The following is a 14,342-nucleotide window of genomic DNA, read 5'->3' on the forward strand; positions in this document are numbered from 1 at the left end:
GTGAGACGGGTCTGAGGCGCCTCCCGGCCCCGCGGCGCGGAGTGGCCCGGCGGGCGGGGGGCGAGGCGCTGCTGTGTCATTAAGATGGCAGTGGTCCCTTCTCCGGCCGTCTCCAGCCCGCTGGCATCCCTGCGCTGCCCCCGCCCGGCCTCGGTGGACCTGAGGGGCGGCGGGAGGGCGAGGAGCGCCGTGGGCCGCGGCTGTGGAGACGGGCCCTGGAGGCAGCCGCACATGGCATCCCGGCCCTCCCAGCTCCACAGCAGTGCCGGACCATGCACTCCCCGCTCTGGCTCAGCCCCAGGAGCTTCTGGGTGGTTTTCCTCCCTTCCAGCCCCTGCGTTTGAGTCCCCCGCCCCTTCAGTGTGAGAAGGGTGGCTGCTGGCTGAGTGTGGTGTTGTCCAGCTGCTGATGGGATGGTGGGGGCACGTTCTGTATCTGTGTCCCAGCTGCTCACAGGCTTTCGAGCACCACAGCAAAAGTAAACAGTGGTCTGGTAACCTTCCTCACACTGCAGCTTGGCAGCATTCCCTATGGCACTGGCAGTCATGTGTTTGGACAGGGTGCCACAGTTCTGCTGGTAATGATTGTACCATGCTCTGAACTGGTAAACTGTGTGTGCTAGGGGCCTTCTACGACATGAACTCTTGTGGAAACTCAGGCTTTCCTGATTTGCTAGCATCCTGCCATAAATGAACACACAAATAGTTTTTCAAATACATCATCATGACAGGAGTACCTGTTCTTCTGGGACAGCCAGGCTGGGGCTTGCCATCCTATTTCTTACCAGCTACTTGTGGCTGCTGTGTAGGAACGAGCTGTTGCCATGACTTAATGAATAATGACTAGTCTGCCATGCCTGTCCTAGCAGCTGGAATGCCATTCCTTACCACCTCCCTTCAGTTTTGTCCCTCCTTCCTTCCAGGAGTCAGATGGCGGCTTGTATATCTGCATGAACACGTTCCTGGGCTTTGGGAAGCAGTATGTGGAAAAGCACTATCAGAAAACAGGCCAGCGGGTCTACCTGCACCTCAAAAGAACACGTAAACCGGTAAAAAATAAAACTACGTGTACTCAGACTTGTTCTGAAAGTGAGAGCTGGGCTGTGTCTGTGTATTCCATCAGTGTCTTCTCTCCTGAGATACAGCTGTTGTTTTTCCTGGTGAATTGAGGGATGCCAGTGCTTCAGTTCTGCTTGTGCTGGGTTGTATGGATTGCCCATGTTATTTCTGCCTGGCTTCCTTCTGTTTTCAGAGTAGCTTGATTGCAATCCCTAAGGCTTGCCACAGCATTCCTGTCCCCTTAACTCTTATTTCCCTATTTCTTTTCAATGCCACAGAAGGAAGAAGACACCAACTCCAGCTCTGGGGATCCCCCAAGGAAGAAACCAACTCGCCTGGCTATTGGTAAGGAATAGTCTATTGTGTACTGTATGGTCCCTGTGTTCAGCCAGTCCTCTGGAGCTGCCTGGTTTGTCTCTTCTGCTTCACTCTTCCTGGCTAATATCCCTGGCCAAAATCAGACTTCATGTTTTCCAATGTGTCTGGGGTGAGCAGTTTCTGTAGAACAGTCATTAAGGTGGTAGTTGTGTTCTGTGTCCAAAGTTGCATCTTGTTTTCCGTGGATAAATATGTTTTTTATCCTCTGCCATGACCGTGCATGCCTGGCTCAGCTTGGTGTGGGGATCACCAAACTGGGACTGTTGCTTAAACACAATGTGCCCAGCATGGGGCTGAAGTAAGTTTGAGAAAATTTATGTCTGAGAAAAGTAAGCTTGAAGCTCCTGGCAGATAAACTATTTTTTAAACTCCTCTGATATTGAACTAGCATTATTGATATAAACGGGGAAGAAATTAATGGAAAATGCTGCGTTAATATTTTTGGCTCATTAGGTCTCATAAGGCTGATACTGGAGGAAATACATATGAGCATTAAAACATGAAAACTATTTTAAATATTCCTTTTTTTGGAAGAACAAGGCCGGTGTTCCCATTACTGTCTTTCACCGCCTGTGAGGGCTGTCGTGGCAATCAATGGAGATGCTGCTTATTTGGAGCAGTGTCAGCTGGTAATTTCTGAGCCATTATGGAGACACATAAAGGAAGGAACGGGAACATTTGTAGCAGTAAGAGGTTCTTGGCTTGCTGGAAGCTGACCGCTAGAGGGAAATCCAGAATCTGGACTGTGAATGTCTTGGTTTTGGCTCACTTTTCCCTGGTGTAGACGCCCAGTGACTCGTCCACTGCCAGAGCACAAACACCACTATTAAGGCTGGCAGCTGCTCCCTGTTTTGCTGAATAGAGCCCCAAAGATCACTTCTAGCAAAATTGAGGCTGGAATCTCTGTTTCTTCAGATAGCCAGTGCTTTTATGTATATATGAGATTAAGCTCCTTTGGGAGAGATGAGGCCTGGTGTGCATTATGAGTTATTTCTGCGTCCTGAATTCTACAAAGGTCTTTCGGCAAGCGTTGTCAGTGGGTGGGCAAATACCTGCTTGTGATAACAGCTTAGTGGTGTGAATGGAGCAGGAGACAATAAAGAAAGTATTTGCCCTGTGAGACAATAGTCTCAAGCTCAGGAGAAATTTTTTTTAATCTTTGTTTTAGCTGAACTGTGGTGGTATAGCTAATCCTGACACAGGAGATTTTTTTAAAGTACTGGAAAGATTTGTGAACAAAATGTAGCCCTTGATGTCTCTGTACCTCACTTCCCCCTCTCAATGAAAGATCTACAGCGCTTTGTAGATCTTTCTCCTATGCCTGCATGTTGTTTGAAGGACTTTTGTGGTGTGTAGTGCTTGGCTGCCACCATGGAAAAGGAGGCAGTGTACCTGAGGGCAAGCTGGTGGCTGTAGACCCTCTTTCTCATCTGGAGCCTCAGAAGGTTCACATAACCACCTGAGGGGACCTCACCAGTCTGGTTGAGTGTGTTTAGGGTTCAGGAATTGTGTAGTGCCCTGGGGGGTTGTCTATTGCTTTACTCTATGAAGTGGTGACAGGAAATCTCTGGGCTGAAGAGACACAGAAGATGATTATCTAGGTATGTTGCTGCATGATGCTGTTGACAGTTTTTTGAAATCACTGTGTTCATACGTAGCAGTTTGTGCATAGTGTAAAAATTGTAGGTATCTAAGGAGGGAGTTGCAGGAGATATCATGGGACTGGATATTTCTGACAAGAATGTTTTAAGGAAATGCAGTAGTGATTATCAGAACTGTGTTGCACACAGGATTCTTGAGGTAGAGGCACTGAGCAGCAAAAGCGTTTATTCCCTTCAGAGATTTGTTGCAGTTGCAGATGTTCAGATATTTGTTGCAGAGATTATTGCAGTCACAGCGTGCAATTTTTCCAGGAATAAATGAAATTCAGTTGAAAAACACAGGGGGTTTAGGCTGCTAATAAGCCATGTGTCTTCTGCCTGTTTCCTTTTGGGATGTAGGATGTGAATATCTGCAGAACAGAGAAGGCCAAGCTTTTCCTCTGAGTACCTATATAATCCAAAAACTGTAGGTGGGGGAATCTGCAGAAACTGCAGATGTTTTGGTGGGCATCCATGATGACTCTTTACAACTGGCAAATAACCTTTTATGTATGGATCTCCAGTTTCTGGTGCAACCTCTGGAAAGCACAGCTAGGTGGGCATGGAAACTACTATCACTATACCTTTGCTCAGACTTTTTCTGCAGTTCTGGGTGTTCTGGTTCCAGAGGAGCTCCTGGTTCTTCTTGCTTGAGTGCAGGGCTCTAGGCTTTCCTTTCTGGAAGAGGCAAGAAAGAGAGGCAGGCTTCTTAAAGATGCTGATAGACCTGACCTTTGCCCTGGCTTACAGGATTATCTCTTCATGCACATCTCCATTCCTTGTCTTGAGTATTCTGGTTAAGGTTGAACACCAGCGCTTTATCTTGGCTCTTTTCTGGCCAATGCCTCTCTAGAGGAGGTTTGGTTTTCTTCCAGGTTGTAGCCAGAGTCTGGAGATTGTTTTTAAGCATCTCTAAAAAGAGCTGGGGAAAACAAAATCTATTGTCACCAGGCTTATAATTGTTCCTGTGAAGTCCACAGCACCAGCAGAAGCTCTGGGATCCAGAAGTGGAAGAAAGATTGTGGATCACTGATTTAGTCCATTGTCTTAGTCATGGTGTCTTATTTCATGTAAGCTGTGGGGAAAGAAGCTTTTCAAGCTCTTTGGTTTCACCTGTTACCACAATGTTTTTTCTTCTTGTAGGTGTAGAAGGTGGATTTGACCTCACAGAAGAAAAGTTTGAATATGACGAAGATGTAAAAATAGTGATTTTGCCAGACCATTTGGATATTCCACGTGATGGGCTGGAGGGACTACCAGACATGGTCAAAGACAGGGTATGTTTGGGTGGAGGGCTGTGTTTAGTGTTGATGAGGAAATGTACCATTACTGAGAAGGAAACTGCCCTGTAAAAGGGATCCTGCAGAGGTGCTGTGGAGTCTCAGCTGGCAGTCACCCACCAGGACTGCTCTGCACTTACACAGTGCTGTTTATTACAGAGTTCTGCCTTGTGTGTGACTGAGGCTCCCAGAAGTCTCACTTGCCTAAAGTGTTGTAGCACTGGAAGCTTCTTGTGCCCTTACTGTGGTAGGCCAGCCCTTCATGTTTTCTCCTGCTGTCCTGATTGCAGATTGCCAGTGCCATCGAGGCCATCCTGACAGCAGATTCAGCCTCACGGAAGCAGGAGGTGCAGGCTTGGGATGGGGAGGTTCGCCGTGTTTCCAAGCACGCTTTTTCCCTGCAGCAGCTCCAGAACGATGTCCGCATCCCACCGTGGTGAGCATAGTGCTGGAACTTGCTGTGTCACTCGTGTCCTGTGCTGGCCTGCAGCAGCATATGAGACTTCTTTTGTGAGTCTCCGAGTGTGCCTTGTCGCAGTGGATTCAGGGGAGGTGGCACACTAGGGTGTATCAGGATTCCCAGTGTTCCGTAGCAAAAGAGGACTGAGATCGCTTGTACTACGGATATTGCAGCAGGCAGCAATGGTGAGGGCTTGGGAGCTAGAACCCAGAGGTTTTCCCTCTGATCTCTTTTTCTCTGTTCCTTGTCAATAGTGGCTGGAAGTGCAGCAAGTGTGACATGAAGGAGAACCTGTGGCTGAACATGACCGACGGAGCCATCCTGTGCGGTCGGCGCTACTTCGACGGCAGTGGTGGCAACAACCACGCCGTGGAGCACTACCGGGAAACCGGCTACCCGCTGGCTGTGAAACTGGGAACAATCACTCCTGATGGGGCAGGTGAGAAGGGGGATCCTCCCAGGGTGAGGGGTGCCAGGCACCACTCGGGCTGACGCAGATCTCTTGTGGGTATCAGGGTGGAGTTGGCCATCTTGTGACCTGTCATCCCGTTGTGAACTTTGCCACTCTGACCTGCTTCTTGTGTGAGGCAAAGAGCGAGCTGATAAAAAAAGCCTTGCCTTCCTCTGCCCCTCCCTTGTAATTGGGAGCTTTTAGAATAGTTACCCAGGCTGCCATCTCATTTTCTGTGTTGGGGTGTTTATCAAAGGATGGTGTGTTCAAATCCTGAGCAGAGAGTACATGGCACAGTAACCCACTTTGCTTACTCCTGGCATAGGTGTACCTCTGTACCCTGATCGGTGACAGAGTTGTCTCGTCACATGTTTAGGAGGAATCTCAATATTCTGTCTGTTATGTTGTTCTGCTGAGAAAGGGCAGAAGGTCCAATGGCTCAGTTTGTCAAAACTCCCAGTTCTGAGTGCTTTCTCCATCCACCTATGAATTTGACATCACAGGCCATTATAAGTTCATTCTGCTCAGAAAGGGCAGAAAGTCCAATGGCTCAGTTTCTCAAAAAAGTTCTGAGTGCTTTCTCCATCCACCTATGAATTTGACATCACAGGCCATTATAAGTTCCTTTTATTTCTGCTTTCCTGCATAGATGTCTACTCCTATGATGAGGATGACATGGTGTTGGATCCCAACCTGGCAGAACATCTGGCACACTTTGGGATTGACATGCTCAAGATGCAGAAGGTGAGGAGGGAGTGGTGTCCTCCATAGGCCCAGAGGGAAACAGAAGCAGCTCTGAGGTGTCTTTGCTAGATTCCAGCTTTCTGTGTCTATGCAGAACCATTCCTGGTCAAGAAACCCTGGGGTTTTTTGTCACACAGAGAGTTTTCTCATCTACCTCTCTTCTTTGATTGCCTTTTTTGCCTTTCTTTCATGTCCCTCACATTTATTTCCCTGGGGTTATGTGTCAGTACTACAGGCAGGGAGGTTCCCGGGTGCTGAGATCTTTTTGTTAGTGTGTAGTTTCCATGCCTCTTTCTAGGGAATGGTTCAGATGTCTCCCATATTTCTTTTCCTTCTTCTTTCTGTTCCAGGTATTCACATATATGGAAACACCTCTTGTTTCTTCCTCCTCTACTTACAGAATAAAACAGAATGGATTTGATTCTTTACAGCATTGCACTTTTCACACCTCTGATGTTGCCTTGAGTCTTCTTTGAGGATTTTCCTGTTCTTTCCCTCCACAGACAGACAAGACGATGACAGAACTGGAAATTGACATGAACCAGCGCATTGGCGAGTGGGAGCTCATCCAGGAGTCTGGTGTTCAGCTCAAGCCCCTCTATGGGCCTGGCTACACTGGTATCCGTAACCTGGGCAACAGTTGCTACCTCAATTCTGTGATGCAGGTGCTGTTCAGTATCCCAGACTTCCAGAGAAAGTAAGTGAGCTTAATCACTCCTTTCCATTAGTCTGGGATCAGTACAAAGGTCCCCTAGAGCTGGGAGCTTCTGTGGCAGTAATCATGCTCAGAACTGCATTTTTACCAGATGAAGATGGATATCCCTTAGATTGCTCTGTTTTGCCCTGCAGGTATGTGGAGAAGCTGGAGAAGATATTCCAAAGTGCACCTTCGGACCCCACACAGGACTTCAGCACACAAGTGTACGTAGAATTTTGGTGAGAGAAGGAAGGCTGAGGCTGCCCGGATGCATCCCCTCTGTGCTGCTTTGCTCCAGGGTTCTCCCTCAAGCCTCACCTCTCTTTCCTTGCCTGTCACCAGAAACATTGTTCCTCAGTGATCAATAAGGATCTAAGCCAAGGAAGTTCAGCTGAATGCCCTAGATGGAGAGGACAGAGTGCACCCTGTGTTCATGAGAGGCTCTGAAATGTATTACGTGTGTTATGCCTGTTAAACTGGGGGGATTTCTGGGAGGCAGCTTCTGCCTGTATAACAGAAGAAAACAGTTTAAAGGGGCTTGCTCTCTGTAGGGGAGGGAGATGGCAAAGAGCAAGGGGATAAGTAGGTTTAAGCAGCTTTATGGTCAGTAGATAATTTATGTATGCTTAAAGAGGCTTCCCTCAAGAGGTACTGTTCAAGAGAATATGCAGAAGGAGGAACAAAAGATTTGGGAGGGGGTTGCATTTCAAGTCTGTGCTGCAGCTGCTCTCAAACAAGGATGTGGAAGTTTGGGGTGGAGGAATGGAAGGTGGCAAGGACAGGGAGTTCAGTGGTACAGGAGGATTCTAAATTTGGACAGCCTGGAATGAGGTGTTCACTGAGAGGGGATTAAGGTGAGACAGGCAGACAGATTATTGCCTGGGGAAAGGGGGGAATTGGTAAGGTTTGGTTCCAGACAAATGGCAAAATGGCAGTAATGACGGGGAAGGACTGGAGTGAAATGGAATAGCAGGAGGGTCTGGCCATAGGAGGAAATCACTGAACACATACTCTTGTCCATTAAGTGCCTGATGCAGTCAGTCTTTCCTCTGGGAAAACGTGATCAGTCTGCTCACAGCAGTGCTATTTCTGGCTCAGACAATTTCCCTGTGCCCTGTTGTCTCCTGCAGTCAGACACTGCTCCGTTCCCGTCAGGCTGCAGCTCAGCTTGGCTGTTGTGCAGCTGCTGTGTGGCTCAGCACCAGCTGTTCCTTCTTGTTCTACCCAGTGTGCAAGCAGTGGTTGAGGTTGGCACCCCAAAGCCCTGATAACTTTGAAGTCAATGATGTCTCCAGAGGCCAGAGAGCAGACCACAATGAGATAATCTTGCCTGGTGCAGCAGAGAAAGCTGTTATCTGTGGGACTGACAGTCCATGGCAGTATGAAAGCTGGATGGGTTGATGTGGCTGCTGCAGCATGTGAGATTGAAGAAACATTGATACTAACAGTGGCTTTGTCATTCCAGAGCCAAACTGGGCCATGGACTGCTTTCTGGGGAGTATTCAAGGCCAGCTTCTGCAGATGGGGAGCAGCAGTCTGATCAGAAGGTGAGGCTTGGATACGGCATCCTCTTGGTGCATGTGTTGCATGAGGTATTGTGTATTCCACATGTCTTCTTTCTGAAGACATGTGCTGGGGCTTGTTCCAAAGCCTGTCACCTGAAGAAAAGCATGGCTAAGGATAGAGTGCTACATGCCAGGACACATGCTTGGCAAATTATATATTAACCACCTTCCTCTTCCACATTGTTCTTCGCAGGGTATGCAAAATGGCATTGCTCCACGCATGTTTAAGTCCCTCATCGGAAAGGGGCACCCAGAGTTTTCCACTAACCGACAGCAGGATGCCCAGGAATTCTTTCTGCACTTCATCAACATGGTGGAGGTAATGGTTGAGTCTGTCTGGCAAATCATGGAAAAGTCCAGCTTGATTTTCTTCCCACAGCCAGGGGCGAGGAGGGGAGGTGAGAAGCTGGCAATCGGAGCAGGGAGCAGGAGAGAAAACGGGGAAATGGGCCATCTAGCACCTGGCAGGATGGAGAAGGAGAGGTGCTTGGCCATGTTTTCAGGGCTGATTCCATGGAGAAATCTTTTATTGAGAGTGGCACAGCTGGAGGTGTGAAATTTCTTCTGTAGGAGCAGGAATGCCATGGCTTCCTGGAGTACAGAAGCTGGCTTTAGTTTCCTCTTTGCTGTCTTTTCCAGGGTACTGGGTACAGAAGTGACTACTCTTCAGCCACGTGCTGTGTGACATCACTGTTACTGCAGATCATTTTTTGTGCCATTCTGATATTACATCTGTGCTTCTAATTTCTCCTCCTTCAGAGGAACTGCCGCAGCTCGGAGAACCCTAACGAGGTCTTCCGTTTTCTGGTGGAGGAGAAGCTGAAGTGCCTGGCCACAGAAAAGGTGAAATATACCCAACGTGTGGACTATATTATGCAGCTGCCTGTGCCCATGGATGCTGCACTCAACAAAGGTCAGTAATGTGCCAACACCAGAAAGGTAGCAAGCCCTATGTTTGTATATTGTACTATTCCTACAGAACTCCTTAAATGAAAGAGGGACTTCTTTGCCACTTCTGAGGCCAGATCCTTCTCCTGCTTTTATGGGATCAGGCTGATATCTTCAGAGGTGGTGTGACATGGTGATGTCCCTCTAGAGCCTTTGCCTCGGCCACCACAAGCTGGGCTGTGATTCAGCAGCATTCAGGAGTGACTGCAGTAGCAGAAGTGTGCTCTGGAAGCTGTGCTCCCTTCTCAATGGCGTGTATCTATAGGCCTGCTCTGCCTCTGGGTGTAGCTTACACCAGTCACTTTGTAGGTACCTGGAGGTGGTCCTTGACTCCTTTGCTTTATTCTCTTTATTGTCTAGATGAGCTGCTGGAGTATGAGGAGAAGAAGAGGCAGGCAGAGGAGGAGAAGCAGCCGCTGCCTGAGCTGGTGCGAGCCAAGGTGCCTTTCAGCTCCTGCCTAGAGGCCTATGGAGCTCCAGAGCAGGTGGATGATTTCTGGAGCACAGCCTTGCAGGCCAAGTCTGTGGCTCTCAAGTAAGTGTGTGTCAGCTAAGCTGTGATGAACTGGCCATAGCTGCATCTCTGGGGACTTCTTGTAGTGGCTCGGGGGAAGAACATTACTAAAGCTTTGTAGTCCTCCACACCCTGGGTCCATAGAACACTGAAGCAGAAAGGGGATCAGTGCTAGTGAAGTCCTAGCTATCAGATTTCAGCTGCTGAGAGGCTACAAAAACACAGTGATATTTCAGAAAACTAGTAGCTTTTCCTGTAGATTTAAAATTTAGCTTTGAAATCTGTACTGACTGTATGATGACGCTGATCTTGCACTATCTCTAAAATTTCTTCAAGTTTTCAACTGTGAAGATTTGAGCAGAACACTGAGTGTAACAGATGCATGAGTTCTTTGAAAGAATGCTAGTTTAAATGCTAGTAGCAAGGTTTAAAAAACAGCTTTAATTTTTCTCACTGCTTGTAGCACATGCAACAGTGCAAAGTTGAAGTGACAAGACTACAAATGTAAGCAGCTTTCTGCTGTGATGCTGTGTTCTTTTGCAATGAAAGTCATCAAAGAGTTGGAAGTGCTTCTCTATACTCTCTATATTATTAATGGAGTAATTAATTAATTAAATTATTAAACAAATACCCCATTATTAAGCAATAGCTACTATAAACAAACATCACATTGAAAAGTAACATTTTGTTTTAATTTTTACTGAGTTGTATTCAGACACTTTACTGTCACTTAATTTAGTTCTCCAGTATGTTGCAATTATCACCTGGTAATGAGTATCTGTCTCATTTACAGATGCTTCTCCCTTTACAAGCATTCCCCTCTGTTTCATAGATTCCAGACGCTTTCTCTCTCAAATTGTCTAATTAAATAATGTTTAATCAAATTCAGTTAACTTAAAATTCACTGCTTCTGTCTCATATTAAGAAAATGCTCTTGACAGTTCCTGCAGGTGTATCTGTTGGTCTAATAAAAGATGTTATTTCCATTACATTCCTTAAGGGTTAGACTTTTAATTAAACAGAATCTGACCAGGCTTGTAAAATACAGGATTTAAAGGTAGAGAATATGTACTATTTTTCCTCATCTCCAAGATTTGCATTCCATCTCATTTTGTCAGGGCTTCTGCCTTAGAAATGGTTCTGTGTTTGAGGAGCTTTAAGCTCAGCACAGAAGAGCTGCACAGACAGGCGTATCCCCAGCTTGCTCAGGACATGGCTCTGTCCTCCTCAGTGATTTCTTGGATCAGCTAGATACCCTCAATCTTTGCTGACAAGGTATTTAAAAATATTACGCGTCTCTTTCAGAACGACGCGGTTCGCCTCTTTCCCAGATTATCTGGTTATCCAGATCAAGAAGTTCACTTTCGGTCTGGACTGGGTGCCCAAAAAACTCGGTAAGGAGGATGAGAAGTACAGAGCATATAGGTACTGGGAGTCACATTATGGATATTGTGGTCATTACTGCCAGGAGGAATGTAACTACCCCAAAAATTGCTGCAGGCATCCCCAGGCACTTACCCTTCTCGATCTGCCAGCCGAGTCCTTTGTTTCTGCCCCTGCATGGAGGCTGAGCAAGACCCTATCTTGCAGATGTTTCCATTGAAATGCCCGAGGAGCTGGATATCTCTGCACTGCAGGGAACGGGGCTACAGGAAGGAGAAGAGGAAATGCCAGACATCGCACCCCCGCTGGTGACACCAGATGAGCCCAAAGGTAGCCTGGGGTTCTATGGCAACGAGGACGACGACTCCTTCTGCTCCCCTCACTTCTCCTCTCCGACATGTTAGTGATTCTCCTCCTCTCTTCCTGATGCCTGACTCATTTCCTTGCTCTCCTTGCCTTGTGTCCCATGCTAGCAGTTTCCCACTTGCTCAGACTTTCCCTGTCCTTTTGTCAGCGGTTGCCAGCTGCCTCCCTTGCATGCCTGTTATGCAAGGGTGTTATGCAAGGGGGTTTGTTGATTCCTGTTCTGTGCAAGATGGGGTGGCATGTCCGGTGCATTTAGAGGAGGCAGAGCTGGGATTTATACAGGATTTAATTGGTGGGGGTATTTAATTGTCACAAACAACAGTGGGAGGTCGGGTTCAGAGCCTAGGGAAGAGCCAGTGCTCCTGAATTCATGGGTTGAATAATTTTGGATTTTGCCTGTGTGTGAGACTGCTCTTCTGAAGAAGAAAGGTGGCTGAGAAAAGCCAAGAGATGGAACTTGGTGTGAAATACAGCTAGGAGGCGGTGGCTTTGGAGGCTGTGTGACACAAGATGAAATGGAGCCAGCAGGGATGGGTGGGCGTGGGTGGCTCTAACTTCTGTCTCCCCACAGCACCCATGCTGGATGAGTCGGTGATTATCCAGCTAGTGGAGATGGGCTTTCCCATGGATGCCTGCCGCAAAGCCGTGTATTACACAGGGAATAGTGGGGTTGAGGCGGCCATGAACTGGGTCATGTCACATATGGACGATCCAGGTATGAGGCCGTGGCCGTGGTGAAGCTTACTGCTTCTGGGCTGTTCTTGTGTCCTGCTACCACAGTGGAAAACTGAAGTAGTTTGGACTTGGGCTGTACACTCTCGGAGAGATGTAATTACTCTGAGCTGTGTTGTGTTTCCTGCTGCAGATTTTGCTAACCCATTAGTTCTCCCTGGATCCAGTGGGCCAGGGTCAACTATTGCCTGCCCAGACCCTCCTTCAGAAGACAGTGTGGCCACCATTGTCTCCATGGGCTTCTCCCGGGACCAGGCAATGAAAGCGCTTAGAGCCACGGTGAGAGGCACGGGTGACACCAGAGTGCAAGGATTTCCTCAGGAACAGGAATTCTCAAGTTCACTGTCTTCTTCTCCCTTCCAGAACAACAGTCTGGAGCGTGCTGTGGACTGGATCTTCAGTCACATTGATGACCTCGATGCAGAAGCTGCTATGGATATCTCAGAGGGGCGCTCGGCAGCCGAGTCCATCTCTGAATCCGTCCCTGTGGGTCCCAAAGTGCGCGATGGGCCTGGAAGTGAGTTCCAAGCCATAGGAATGTGGATTTTGGGCTGCAAACTCAACACTACTTTGTCATTCGTGATCCATGCAGTACTGCAGGTTTTAGCAGCAGCAGCTATTACAGGTGGACTGGTTGTAGAGGTGGAAGCAGGGAGGAAGAGGGGAGGAATGGCAAAGTAGTCTAGACCCTTCAGGCTGGATGAGGATACCTGGAAGCCAATAAGAGAGAGGTTGGGCAAGTGCCATCAAGTGAAAGACAGAAAGGGCAGTGCTGCTTTTATCCACTGGTTCTGGGAGGGTTTTTTTCCCCTTTTGGTTCCCACTGTAAAAACAGTTCCTGTCTGTGCACAGAATTTGTCCAGTGGTGCTTGGCTGCTGGGTGCCGTAGGGAGGAGAATCCCTGCTTTATCCATCTACCATCCATGGCCTAAATAAAAAATTGAAAGAGAGAAGGCTAAATGGAAGTTAGCATCTCCCATTTCCCTCTGTGTTTGGCCTTAAGACCAATCATAGTCGCACTTCATGGGGATCCAGTTCTAAATTATTACCCAGCAGAGCTTCCTTCAGGGAAGGCTCCTTCTCTAGAGAGGGCCTTGCACAGGGCATTAGGGGGTAAGACATGTCTCCTCTTTCCCTGACAATCCTCTCTTCCCTCCTTCTTTCAAGAATATCAGCTGTTTGCCTTCATCAGCCACATGGGCACTTCAACTATGTGTGGACATTATGTTTGTCACATCAAGAAAGATGGCAGGTAAGTATTTCCACAGCGTAAGGGAACGGAGGTACTGGTTTAAATCCCCATCCTGCCCCGTTTCTTTAGAGGTCCTGGGGGGTTGGGGCTGGGAGCAGGTGGGTGCAGTCGAGTTGTGTCTCAACCATGGAAGGGCATTCCTGAGCTCCTCTTGTGCCTGTTGCAGGTGGGTGATCTACAACGACCAGAAAGTCTGTGCTTCTGAGAAGCCCCCCAAGGACCTGGGCTACATCTACTTCTACCAGCGGATTCCCAGCTAGAACATCCTCTTGCTGTGTGTGCTGGGGGGAGAGCGGGCTCAAGGTGTGGGGGGGAAAGGGGTGGGGGCAGTGAGGGTGGGAGCAGGGTCCTTCTCTTCCCTGCTCCCTTCCCCAGTCCCTTCACGGCCTCTCTGTGGAGACACGGGGGGACAAGAGTTCACTGACAAATCGACTGGGGGCTGGAGCCCCCGCGGACATGAGTGAAGGGGGTTTGGGGGGTTGGGAGTATCTGTTTCTATAGGAAATGTCCTCACTGTCCTCACCCCCGTGACACACAGCCCTAGTGCTTCGCTGCTTGGTGGGATGATGCCGCCTCCTTGCTGTCCGGAGGGAGAGGAGGGGGCTTGTGTGTACCTGTGGCTTGTGAATGGGGGGGTTCCTCCTGCCCGCCCTGTCGGGCGGGGGCGTGGGGCGGGCGGCAAGGCGGGCCACGAGCAGCGCTTCCCCTTGTGTGCCCTTGACATGCCAAAATACACGAGGGACAAAATAAAAGTGGAAATACCGCCTGGCTGCTGTGTGACCCCGCCGGGCTGCGGGGAGCGCGGGTGGGCCGGGGGCGGGGCCTGAGCGGGGCGGGGCCTGCGGGGGCGTGGTCTCGCCGCCGCCGGGCTATA

General features: G+C 48.7%; 1 protein-coding gene across 2 annotated transcripts in view; it reads left to right on the forward strand.

Annotated features, from left to right (window-relative positions):
- USP5 (ubiquitin specific peptidase 5) overlaps nucleotides 1-14,231 on the forward strand; it is a 14,427-nt gene extending 196 nt beyond the window's left edge. Inside the window, exons 2-20 of one of the 2 annotated variants that reach the window (XM_039717939.1) lie at nucleotides 923-1,048; nucleotides 1,337-1,403; nucleotides 4,220-4,353; nucleotides 4,647-4,792; nucleotides 5,071-5,255; nucleotides 5,917-6,011; nucleotides 6,515-6,708; nucleotides 6,861-6,932; nucleotides 8,174-8,255; nucleotides 8,467-8,592; nucleotides 9,033-9,186; nucleotides 9,582-9,756; nucleotides 11,041-11,129; nucleotides 11,326-11,517; nucleotides 12,056-12,199; nucleotides 12,350-12,495; nucleotides 12,580-12,733; nucleotides 13,384-13,468; nucleotides 13,635-14,231. In XM_039717939.1, coding sequence (XP_039573873.1) covers nucleotides 923-1,048; nucleotides 1,337-1,403; nucleotides 4,220-4,353; nucleotides 4,647-4,792; nucleotides 5,071-5,255; nucleotides 5,917-6,011; nucleotides 6,515-6,708; nucleotides 6,861-6,932; nucleotides 8,174-8,255; nucleotides 8,467-8,592; nucleotides 9,033-9,186; nucleotides 9,582-9,756; nucleotides 11,041-11,129; nucleotides 11,326-11,517; nucleotides 12,056-12,199; nucleotides 12,350-12,495; nucleotides 12,580-12,733; nucleotides 13,384-13,468; nucleotides 13,635-13,728 — 2,460 coding nt within the window. In that variant the 3' untranslated portion in view covers nucleotides 13,729-14,231. The remainder of the gene's footprint in view (nucleotides 1-922; nucleotides 1,049-1,336; nucleotides 1,404-4,219; nucleotides 4,354-4,646; nucleotides 4,793-5,070; nucleotides 5,256-5,916; nucleotides 6,012-6,514; nucleotides 6,709-6,860; nucleotides 6,933-8,173; nucleotides 8,256-8,466; nucleotides 8,593-9,032; nucleotides 9,187-9,581; nucleotides 9,757-11,040; nucleotides 11,130-11,325; nucleotides 11,518-12,055; nucleotides 12,200-12,349; nucleotides 12,496-12,579; nucleotides 12,734-13,383; nucleotides 13,469-13,634) is intronic. The other variant, XM_039717940.1, reaches the window with a different exon arrangement.
- The last annotated feature ends 111 nt before the right edge of the window (nucleotides 14,232-14,342 follow it).

The sequence above is a fragment of the Passer montanus genome, unplaced genomic scaffold (assembly GCF_014805655.1).
Source record: "Passer montanus isolate IOZ18808 unplaced genomic scaffold, ASM1480565v1 scaffold39, whole genome shotgun sequence".
Lineage (NCBI taxonomy): Eukaryota > Metazoa > Chordata > Aves > Passeriformes > Passeridae > Passer > Passer montanus.